A 12,763-nucleotide genomic window follows, 5' to 3' on the forward strand; every position below is an offset into this window, starting at 1 on the left:
CACAAAGCTCAATTGTGCAATGATTAATGAATTTTTTAACAATAGAAGAAAATTCTGCAAGGGAATTTTGCAATAGTGTTATCCAATATTCTAATCACAGAACAAAAGGGCTCCTCAAGGAAGACAGTGGGAGATCTCCCACATTTATTGAATGACACTTAGGGGGGAAAATGTCCTAAAAGAAAATAGACTTTTCTTCCTTAATACTGATAAATACATCTTCTAAAGTTTGCATTCCAGAAAAGCTAATGCACTGATTGATTAAAAGTACTTTCCAGAATATTAGGAAGGCATGCAGACTTACGCATGATTTCCATATAATTGAAACATGATTTGTACTTTTCTTACTTCTCTCACATCACATTTTCATCCAGCTTATTCATGTTTTGAAATTACACCAGTCAACATAATTTGAAGCTATGCTTTCTTTCTTAGTGTCATGTAAATTGGATAGTACAGTTTAAAATTATAGGATTTGAATCCTATTTTTCTGATTTTAAGATTGACTGAATTAAATGTTCTAAGCAGTTGTGCTTTTATCACATTTGGAATATCACAATCATGTACTGCGAAGTTTTTAGATCCTGATTTTTTGTAGGTCTCTCCAAAAGTGATGCCTTCTATTTCTGTGGAAACTACAACAATAGCACTGTTTACTAGAGCAAATTCTCAGCTACAAAACACCATGTTTCAACACAGACACCACCATTAGCTATGCATTTTAGCCAGCGATGAACAAGAGCCCTCATGCCACAATTGTAAATAACAGCAGCAGTGGAGGTGACCCACTGTTCCTGTTACCACTGCTGAAATGCACCACTCACCGCCTCACTGTTCCCACACCCACTGTTTGGTTTACATAAACGTTCAGTAAGTGTCATGAATGTCAATGGGTGACATTTTTTCCACATGGAGGAATTCTATGTCACACCTTTGCTTCGTATGCACTTCTACATCAGACATCATATTGTCAGACTGCCCCTCTGCTGCCATCTGTCACACAGCAACAAAATTTAATGGGATACTGGTGGGAGGCTCAATCTCTACTGCCATGCTACCATCTGCCTTTGACATCATGGGCTAGCATAATAAAACAGAAAGCATTACTTTTGGAGCAGTTCTTGTATAAGTGCCATGTTTGGATTCTGTCCTTGTAAGCATCTGGGACTTTTATCACTTTGCACAAAAATTCACAAATCTCTGATAATCTCAGAAATAGGTCAGAAAATACATATAGAGGGAGTTAAACTGCAGTCCAAAGATCATCAGTAAGATCTGTATGGGTATATGTATGTGGTGTATACACACACGTGCACACTTGGTTATTTTAAAGTCAAGTGCTCCCACAGTACAAACATTACTTTCCCTGCTTGTGGAGCAATGAAAATTGTATTGGCAAGTCAGACAAATAATACCTGAGTACGATCCAGCAAAAGATCACAGCTATGACTATATTAACCCTAGAGAATGAATTACAACAATTGAATAACATTTCTGTCAAAGAAAAACGCTCCTTACATCTTTTATCATTTTGCCAAAAACAGCTCACCATAAGAAACCAAACAGAAATTCCAGGTTTGTACTAGCCAAATGAATCTTTCATTTACAACTTCAAACAAAGGTCCTGCTTTTGCCAAACACTGCTAAGCTTCGCTGAGGCTGCGCACGAAAAACCAAAAGCTCTATTTGAAATTCTATTTGATGGAACACTTGGGCTTGTTCCCACTTAATGCAAATAAGTGACTGCACACTACCTTGAAGCTCTTCAAATTAAAAATGATACTGACACAGAGCTGTTCCAAATTAACTCAGTTATGATAAATGATTAAAAAAATATGGTGTTATGAACTGCCTTGGCACTTAAAGACATGATGAAGTCTCCACAACTTTCTGAAAACTATTAAAAAAAAATAAAGACTGGTTTTAAAGTCAACATTTTATTTCTGCATCATTATAACACTGAAGAATGTAAAATACTAAATATGATGAGATCCAAAATTAAACAAATGTTTATGTTGAAAAACAGATTTCTAATGCCAATTTCAATTCATGTCATGAACTATAAGATAAATTAAGTATGACTATTTGGACAAAAATGTTTGGTCTACAACGTTACCTCGTTATGTTAACATTTCTTTTTCTTCACTAAAAAAAAACAACTTATTTTTCTAAAATATATAAAAAAAATCTGATATTCTTTCTCATTGTTCATTAGGAGATGAACTACGTAAAATCATACTATGCCTTAGCTATGCTACTATTAATTACAACAAAAGTGACAGGCAAAAAGCAGCTTACATCATATAGCATTCCATTTTCCAACATTAGGTGCACTACCTCAAATACAACCCCAAAAACCACACAATACGAATACTCTGCATCCTGAGTAAGTCTTCTCCTCAGTTCTCCACTAATGACAGCCTGCATTCTGAGGGTATATGAAGGTCTTTTGAAGGGTATCTCTGCTCGACACCACCGTTCTACTAGAAGTAGATACTTAAAGTGATAACAGGTCATTCCAAAATTTCTTTATCATATATACTAGGAAACAGGGAAGTTATTCTAGGATAGTTATATTTTGAAACTGTCAAGCACACTTACCTTAAAAACCACATTAATTACTGGTGCATTTCCAATAAACCAGATTTGAATTTAAGTATTTCTTTACAACAGAGGAGTCACTGTCTCTCACACTGAAAGCCTGATTATCTCTTTTTTACAGATTAAATGTTAAGAGAATAATGCTGACTTGCCAAGACAGAAATTAGAAGCCTAAAAACACAAGGATAATATCAACTACCTGTGCCACTTTTATGACAGGGTTATGATAAAGTCTTCAGCTGTGCTATCACAGTTCTACTGTCCAGGTTTTTGTAGACCCAAAGTTCCTGCACAAGTGGAGTGTTTGTGGGCTTCTCTCTTCCCTTTCTCCTCATTTCTCTTCAACTTAGTCAACTGTGATTATATTTATTAGATGGATAAATATTAAAACATTTCCATGAAAAACCTAATTAGCTGGAAGATAGAGATCCTACCAGTGGGTCAGCTGAAAGCACTGTGCACAAAGTACTTGAAAATACATAGCAGACTTTGAAGAACTTAGATGGAGGAGAAAATGAAAACCCAAAGTGGGAAAAGTTTTGATGGGAGGTATGAGGGCTGTGGTATGGGTTGAAACAGAGAGGCTTAGCACTTACTGCTACACATGCATAAGTGCTCAGATTAATCTTTCAAATATATACATTGACAGAAATACAAATACTTTCCCAAAGCAGTTAAGGTGAACCAGAAGGAAGAAATCAAAGACAATTCTTGGAAACCTGCCATATGTCCTCTAAGCATATAGTCCACCCATGCAGCAAGCTCACAGGGAAACTCAGTTTGCAACCTCACAATTCCCAAATAACCTTTCCTTAGGAATGCTTTGAAGAGATGATGTTTTTTCCAATCTACAGCTATGAGATGACCAGAGCATTTTAGAACTGGAACTCCTTTCCTGTCCAAAAGTTTCAAATTCAAGGCTTTGTTCTGACCCATGAAAATGCATCTTCAGCTATCAAAATGTTCTGTAAAATGGATCAGCCGATTCACCATCTACTCTAGTGCTCATGAAAATCTTCATCCTGACATTTACTAAACTCTGAATACTTTACTTTGAAACTTGCAGAAAACATTTTGTGTTTTGGAAATTAGCTATTCTCCTTAGAATAAATGCTTATTTAAAACAAAATAAAAATTTCTGAAGTAACAGCTGGAAACTTTTGTAGCTATTTCGTGAATTTGTACCTACCAATTGCAGTTGGACAACATTACAGATTGTCACTCCAAAGGGATATGGGTATTAATAAATTTATTAAATGGATATTAATAAAGGAAGTGTTTTTCTTATTCATTTCATGTATATTTCCTGATAGAGACAGAGTGTGCCCTTCTAAGCTCCGTTTTAGGATTGTATTTGCAGTACACTCTGGTTTCCACCTACTTTCTGTTTTCCCTTTTAATGACCTGCTTTTTCCAGTCATGGTTTCCTTTTGGTCTGGCATCTTAACCAAGTCTATCTGACTAGCCAGCAAAACCAATCTGAAATCCAAGCTTTTCATCCAATTCAGTTTCATAATATCCACACCACTTATCTAGCACATCAGCCCCTTCTCCACAAGACACAAAATCCTGCTGATTCCAGGTCTCCCCTAAAATGAACACACATATTCAAATCTATGCCTCTCTTTAGACGTATCAGTCATGAGTAATACTCAGCTCCACAAAGTATCCTTTGGAATAATCAATGAATCCATACTCCTAATTTAGAACTAAATTCTAACATCTTTATGGCTCTCCCACTACACTTTTTCTTACAGGTTTAGATGTAGATTCAGCCTAGCTTATTTGTCAAGATTTTGTCTGAGGAAATGCTGGGCCGCTACCACAGTTAAAGGTCTTCTAGCTCCTCTTTTCACACCCCTCTTCCAGTTCTCACTATCAAGTTTCCATGCAAGAGGAGGTCCAGATTTATTCGCTTTTTTTCGCACATTCCAACCAATAAGTCTGCCATTACCCCACATCTGGTCCTGCCTTTTAAAAGACTAACAGGAACTGGAAGGAAGAACAGAAAAAAAGAAGAACTTAATAAGCAATTGGATAATCATGTATTACAAATAAGTTCCTTGAATTTTCTCTTCTACCAGAACTATAAGTTAGTCCCGATATAAAAATAAAATAAATAATATTATTAAAAAAAAATTAAAGCCATTATTTGCTCACCTGAAATATTTGCTTCAATGAGAAAAGTGCTCGTCTCAGCTCCCGTCCATTGGAATTGTAAAGTTTTTCTGAAAGAAAACAGAAGGAAGTTCAACATTAACAAAACAGACAGCACTACAAACAAAGGTAGTACACAATTCAAAAGAGTTGAGGGGTAGTGCCCGTGTCCCGTAAGCTAGACTGCTATCAAAGAAAGGAACTTTCTTTTTTATATATAACACACTCATTCATTAAAAACACAAGTAAAAACTGGGCTATTATCCATAACTTCAGACTGCATCTCCCAGGTAATTTTACTATAGGTTCAACAAGATCAGTGAGAAACAGCGTTATAAGGTAATTTTGAAAATGCCTAGAAATATTCCTCTTTTTCCATTAAGGTAAACAGGCTTAATTGAAAGAGCCAGCTCGGTATCAAAAGACACAACTGAGAATACTCTTTGCTTTTGTTATCACAACTTGAGCCACTGAATCCCATCCTTGACTGCCTTCCCTCCAGACATTCTTTACTTGTGCTCTCATCTTTCTATTGTTAATTCCTTTCTACAATGGCAATGAATGTTAATACCAGAAATAGCCGGACAGTCTGTTCTAAGCATAATTCAAAACAGTGTTTTATTCTCATGAAAACTGATCTTGATCTTTTTCTAAATGAAGCAAAAGCCTTCTTTACATGGTCCAGTACTGAAATGTATTCCCTTTCATTTATTTCTCTACCAGTGCATACTCATGGAAATAATTTTATGTAGACAAAAGAAACTCCCTTGCTATCTTTCTGTATCCTGTCATAATATTCTGCCTTTGGAAAAAATCTTGTGTTACATGTCTCATGTTTATCGTTGTGTATTTGGAAATGCATGGGTAGAGCTGTATATAAGGTTCTTCAAGTCTTTCTGGTCTACTGCATTGACATATTTGACAGAGAGGACTACAAACAGCACTTTACACTGTCTCAAATTCCTTCACGTTGAATTGCACAAATGCAATAAAAGGTCGATTACAAACCATAATCTTTGTGGCCACCTTTGCTTCCTACAAAGACCCTCAGGCAAGAACCTGCAATGCAGTGGGTGGCAGAAATGGATTGGCAGCAGGTCATTCAATTGAAGTGGGCAAACTGGTGAAGTAGAAATATTCTTATGAGAAAATAAAATTTGAAAATTCTAAGTTTTCTCTCTTGATTTCCCTTTCTGTTTCTTTTTTAATTACTACACTACAAAATGAAAGATTTTTTTCTCTCCTAGGAATTAAAAAAAAAAAAAGCCCAGCATTTAAGGGTTTTGTGCATTTATAACTTGTAATCATTTATTAGCTTCAATTAAAGATGGCAGATTTTAATTTTAGAAAAACATTTCTTATTCCCAACAGTCATCTTCAACCAAAGGAAAAAGTAAAATAAAACTTCAGTAAGGCTTACAACTTTTTTTTTTTTTTTCTAAAAACACTTTGAAAGTTGTTTTGTTCATCTCTAATTGCCTTTGATTTCAAAGGCAGAACGTGTAAAGTTGGCAAAACTATTATTGTTGTAAGTTGTCTCCTTCCATGCACTGTTTATAGATTACTGACAAAACACTGTAGGAATGAATTTCATTTCAAGCCATAAACTCGGAGGCATACTTTAATTACTCTAGCTTAAAAACACACTGGCACGTGAAACTACATTTCTTGGCAGGATAAAGAGTAATTTTGTCAAAAAAGCTTAAAGAATAATAAAGGCCTTTTAAGACCTGGTCTGTCAACTTCACATGCCATATTATACAAAATATTCCTCTTTGAAAGATACCTCCATCTGGCATTTGTTACTACTAATTTCTCTCTATTCATAATTCAGCACCATTATTAGCAGAGTCTCTCCAAACAAGGCAGTACATTATCATCTTAATTAAGAGAGGCACCATTTCTTTAACTGCTGGCAAGTCTGCACATAAATATCAACTTTCTAACAAATGTCATCTGTTTTTGTTTTTGTTTTTTTCTCTTCTTCTCTTTTCTTTTCTTTTTTTTTTTAAACAGGAACAATCATCAACCCAGCCTGGGGTAAAGGGCTAACAACCCATTGTTATGATCCTTTAACGCCAGTTGCTTTCATTGGTGCATGCAGATTTTTGGTACATCTCAGAGAAACAATGCCGAACATTTTTTTCCCCTGGTCTTTTCACAGAATATAACATCATCCTTGGCAGCTACCACAAACAATGCGCTCTCCCTCCTCATCTGCAGCAAAAACGAAAAATTATTACCCACAGTCTGTAACAGGGTCTATCATTAGAGCTAAAGAATCAGTAATTGCTGGAAGTATTGAGTTTAGTAAAAGCAGAGTCAACAGGGAAAGCGGCACATATCCCAAACACTTGAGCTATCTATGCAGAGATAGCAGTGTTCACAGTTCCCTCCTTGCATTGACTAACTTCACCTTGCTAACTTTTTTGAATTATGTTGGAAATTCAAGTTTGTAACCATTTCACCTGTTATCCTTACCTAAGGGCAATACAATGGCTGTTTAATTCTTGTACTGCTGGCAGCCACCAAGAATATTCACAGAACATAACCCAAGTAGGTAAGTGAAAGAACTGCTCCTCTGAGCTCTGTTAGAAAATGTTTTGGTTTAGAAAGCAACAATTCATGATGAATGTCAGTGAAAGCAGGCAAGCCACATAAGACAAGGTCCTTCACAGGTTGCTTTCTACAGATTTGTATGTTTATTTTGTTTTCGCGTGCTGTGCATCAGAAAACTCTAAGCCTGTACACCATGTGAAAGCTCTGGAGTGCTTGGGCTTATGGGATTCCCATTTGCCAACAGTTAATTTAATACCATGGGGACCTCTGGGCCTGGTCCCCAAAGGATCAGATTAGAATGGAGGCTATGAAAACACACCAACAGAAACTCAGAGACCAAAAGAACCAATAAGGTCTTTTGCTATGGTAGAAAACAAAACAGAAATGGAAAAGCACTTTTGGTTACAATGTTTTCACACTGAAGACAACTCAGAAAGCAGAGAAAGCAGACAGCAAACGCTTTTTAGCACTGGCTGGTTTACATTAGCAATTTAAAGCTTTGCTCTCCTCCAAACAGAATGAAAAGTAGCTTTCCCCATTAAAGAACAGAGGTGACCACAGTTCCCAGAGGCACATCCCTGACAGAGTCTTCTGTAGCTGAAACAAATGGTGCCGGTGGCTTTGAAGCAGTATGCACTGCTAGGGCTACTAGAATCAAAAAAACTCTGAGGTGCTCCCAGGGCGGCCAGAAGACCCCATTCTGACTGGCATTAACATGTGTGCAAGCTTATGTCAGGACTGAATTATGCAGAAATTGAGCCTTTGAACATCAGGCAGGAAGACACATTGCTATGCCACTCTGTAAAACACCAGGACTACCTATCTCCTTTGTAAAAAAACCAACTTTCAGTCCTCACACAGGCCAGCTACGGACTGCAGACATATCCACTCCTACACATCAAGATCAGACAAGATAAATCAGGTCAGGGAGTCTGAGTTGACTTGACAACTCGGCCACATTTCAGGAAAGTGTGTCACAGCAAGCTATGTTATTGCATTTATTTCTTGAAGAAAAGTAGTGAAGAAGAAAGGAAAGAGTAGCATCTGCAGCTGCGGAAAAGGTTTAACTGTTGTTACCTAGATGATAGAGAAGTCCTCTTGAGGTTTCCTTTGATGGTAACTAACACTAGAGGGCACTGCTTATTTCTTTATTTTAGGAGAAAGATAAAAGGCACTGTCCCTCCATAGCAGCTTCCCATTGATAGAGCAGTACTGATAGACTAAACTGGGATCTGCTACCCTTGAAATTCTGCTTTTCGTTTGTAGCCTGAGGGACGTTTTGAGAAACTAGAAGGCATCAGCACTGACATCTTCAAACATTCAATATCAGAGTAAACTCTTTTGAAACCACACGGTACAAAAACTGGGACTGGTGTGGTACAAACTTCCTAAGCATCGTTCTTATTTGCCATTCTGTAACAAGAAAGTCACATTTGTTAAATCATCCTTTATCCCACATGGCCTATACGCATTCTCTTGAAAGACAATGACAGCCCTTATTAACCACCTCTTTTTACAAGTGGGATGTCAAATAAACTGGGCTTGTAATAATAGACACGTGCACGAGAGGCTGCAAGCTGGAACTGCCTCCTTTCTCGCAGTCATGGTGCTTTGTTTGAGAGAAAGCTTCACACTTTAAAAGAAAACCATTATTTATTACCCTGGTTTTTTGTTTGTTTGCTTTTACTCCTGTAAAAACAATTCTCCTGGAGAGGAAAGAAAAACAGTGCACACTAGATGAAAAGGGACTTTTTCTAGAGAAATTCCAGTCAAACATGACAGTGGAGGTGAGGCGGGCGGTTCAGTCTGCAGTTGGCATCTTTTCAGAAAGCAAGAGAAGCCTTCAAGATTTTTATTTTATCAGACCACCAGTAGCTTTCAAAAGGGACTATATATTTTCAAAGATGATTGTCAGAGGCTCAGATTTCACTGAGAATTCAATTCCTTTGACTATGTGGGAAGTAGGAATTTTTTAAAGAAAGTAGTAACTGGACTTTAAATTCGTAATGAAAGTTGGGGTTTTTCCTCCACTTTCTGTGTGAAAACCAGTTTTTGGTTTTTAAATCCACAATTAAAAAAATAATAAAAAAGAAAAACTGTCTGAATATTGCTTGGCTCCGTTCCATGAGCTACACCTGACCTCTGACCGACAGGGCACTATTCTCCTCCCTTCCTCTTCCATCACACCCATTGAATTAGTCCCTGGGATATAGTAATTTATGTAGTATCAGCCTTTTGAGCTATTGGCAGAGGCTCACGAACATCTGGCTGAGCGCAAATGGGAGTTGCTCTGCCTCACTTGCTGCTGCCTGAATGACCTCAAGATCTCCTATCCATGCTTATTCTCCTTAAGCTATAATTTCAAGATGAAGCTCCCTTCCTAACAAAAACATAAAAGGGAGATTAACTCTACGTTTGATTACATTAGCAGGGCACCTGGTGCAGATCTAATTAAAGGACATTTTAAATATTTCCTGCCATTCATTGCTGAAGTCTTTGCATGGGACAGAAGGAGTAATATTCTGTCTTCCATCAGCAAACCGGCTGGTGCTAAAGAACTAACATTTCATTTCTTGTCCCTGCAACAATGAATAAAACATTTTTGTCTAGAATGTTCTGTAGAAAGAAGTAGTAGTTATTCTGCCTTTTAGAATTTAAATCAACTGCTGTTTTCCACCAGCACTGATTGGTGGGGATGGTAAACAAGAAATAAAGTTGTTTATGACAAACAAACAAAAACCTTTCTGGAAACGCAGAGAGCCACACCTCTAAATTTATTACTACACTACTTCAGTTTTAAATGGGTGTTACTCTGAATGAATTTATACAACCATAAAACTAGGCTAAAACTGGAGCAGAACGGCAAAACCTCAGGTGCCTGGGTCCCATCCTGAAAACAGGCTGCAAGATAACTGCCTGATAGACTTCAACCACACTAGCTCAAGTGCACGCATAGGTACCTACAGGACTGCAGATCCCTAGGATGACTGTATATAAACGTAATTAGTGCAGTGTGCCATTCTTACACATACATCAAGCAAATTAAAGCAGTACTCTAAGAAAAGACCTGGTCCAACGCCAAGAAGAGCCTCAGTTGTTTTATTTTTGTCCACAAAAGCTACCAATACATTTGCTGGCAAGATAACACGCGCTCCTTTTACTCTCACACCACCTAGAAGGGGATTCATTCATAGGCAGATTGCCCATTAATAAATTTACATAATTGCTGCTTCTGCTGAGATCACTTTGTTTTGCATATTATGAATCCTCATTTTTTCTCTTTACCTGATCTTGCTTTTAATTTTTTTCCTGTACAAATAGATGGTTATGCATTCATGAATGCAGTGTCACATGTAAACTCTAGCTATATATTCTCCTACTAATGCAGAGATAAACGCCAGGCACTTGGTAAGGAAAAAGGACTTCTCCACAATAAAGTATGAGCTGATGAAAAGCAATGGGCTGCGCGTATATCAATCCAAGCCTGGCATTAGAAGCAAGAGCCCACCTTACTGTCAGCACTGACTGACCCCAGGAATTTCCTCACTGCCTCCTGAGGAATGCTGCCAGCCTCACAATGAGGACAAAACCCACTGCAGTTCGTTTTCATTCAGAGACAGAACAGCTGCTTGGCTAATTAGATGGGACAGCCTTTCAGCTCAGCATGGAGTTCTTTGCCCCTATCCCAGAGGGGGATCCTCTATAGGGCCTGCATATTAGTAGAGCTCTGAGCCTGCATCTTTCTTCCCTTTCTCTGTGAAGGATCCACTGCTGGGGAGCGAGAGGAAAGAAAGCCACTAAACAGCCTCAGCTATTCTGCCCTGCCCTCTGCCCTAAGACAAAGGCTTAAAGAAGAGGGTGCCAAGAGCCAGCTACAGGAAGGAGGCATCTGTAAGCACAGGGCAGGCCGTGGGTTGGGCTGCAAGGTGAGATTTCTGCTCGCCATGACAGATATCCCATACTGCCAGAACTGCAGTACAGCTCTGTACGCTCACAAAGATTGGCCTAGGTTGAAAAAGACATAATGATCATCCAGTTTTAATCCATCTGCTATGTGCAGGGTCACCAACCACCAGATCAGGCTGCCACATCCAGCCTGGACCTGAATGCCTCCAGGGATGGGGCATCCACAGCCTCCTTGGGCAACCTGTTCCAGTGCGTCACCACCCTCTGTGCGAAAAACTTCCTCCTAATATCTAATCTAAGCCTCCCCTGTCTCAATTTAAAACCATTCCCTCTTTGTCTTATCACTATCCACCTTCATAAACAGCCATTGCCCCTCCTGTTTATATGTTGCCTTCAAATATTGGAAAGCCACAGTGAGGTCTCCCCAGAGCCTTCCCTTTTCCAAGCAGATAAACCATTAGCCTGAATTTCCCTTTGGAAAGCTTTAAATTACTGTTCTTTTGCTCTTATAGCCCATCCACATGCACCGAACTAGGAAGAATATGTATCACACTATCCATATGCACTACAGCACACAAATGCAGATCATTTACCCTAAATGGAAATGCCAAAACACAGTAACCATTTACACAGTGAAGTGCAAAACAGAGCCTTTTCATCTGGATCCTGTGGAGGCTGGTACTCCACACCTGTACATCTTCTCATGCTAAGAATAAAGGAATCTTAAAATCAAATGATGTAAAAACTTTCTTTCCCTGTTTCCATTTTTAACTTACTTGGTGTATTAAGGCCCTATTTACTCATAAATAACAAGGAAGGAAATACCAGCTGATGTGGGCTGAGGACAACGTGAACCTGGCTGACATATGTGGTCTGGTGATTTTTCCTTTACTTTTATACTTCTGCACTCACTACTGTATTCCCTACTCAGTTCTGCAGAAATGCTGCTGTCAAAAAAAAGATGTAGGCAGAAAAACCCAACACCAGATGAGCATAACAGTAGGCTATGCATTTAAATTACGAAGTAAGCATTACAATGGGACAGTAAAACCCAGTCAAAGAGGAATGATACCAACTGCACAGGAAAAAGCAGCAAAATTAAAAATAAAATAAAATAAAATAAAGGAAAAAAGACCCACTTAAATGGTTTTAAAAGTTCGAGTTCAGTAATTAAAAAAAAAAAAGGAGAACAAACACCACAGGCCTTATGTATCAGTTGCCTCTGAAGAGATAAAGAATATACAGGGCTGTTTATGGCAAAAAAATATTTATCTTTTCTAAAACTGGTTTTCATGGACTGACTGAAGCTGGGGAGTTCTCAGGAATCATTGCTGGTCTAAATCCAAAAAACAGCATCTGCCCTTATTTACAAGCTGAAGGTTATGAGCAAGCAGGGACAGCAAGGCATCCAAATTAGTTCTCTCACATTTTTCCTTTCTAATTTTGCAAGCCAGTATATAAAATTTCCCTAGAGTTATGTCTCACATCCAGGACGGTGCCTACTGATGCTTTCTGAACGCTGGAGGAAAGAGCAACGGCA

At 38.2% G+C, this 12,763-nt stretch overlaps 1 protein-coding gene across 10 annotated transcripts in view; it reads right to left on the reverse strand.

Moving 5' to 3' along the window:
* Positions 1-12,763, reverse strand: part of FHOD3 (formin homology 2 domain containing 3) — a 360,868-nt gene that overhangs the window by 192,376 nt on the left and 155,729 nt on the right. For all 10 annotated transcript variants that reach the window (XM_048940651.1, XM_048940649.1, XM_048940648.1 and 7 more), the window contains exon 4: positions 4,762-4,829. In XM_048940651.1, the coding sequence (XP_048796608.1) occupies positions 4,762-4,829 (68 nt within the window). The remainder of the gene's footprint in view (positions 1-4,761; positions 4,830-12,763) is intronic.

Source organism: Lagopus muta, chromosome 3 (assembly GCF_023343835.1).
Source record: "Lagopus muta isolate bLagMut1 chromosome 3, bLagMut1 primary, whole genome shotgun sequence".
NCBI classification, from domain to species: Eukaryota; Metazoa; Chordata; class Aves; order Galliformes; family Phasianidae; genus Lagopus; species Lagopus muta.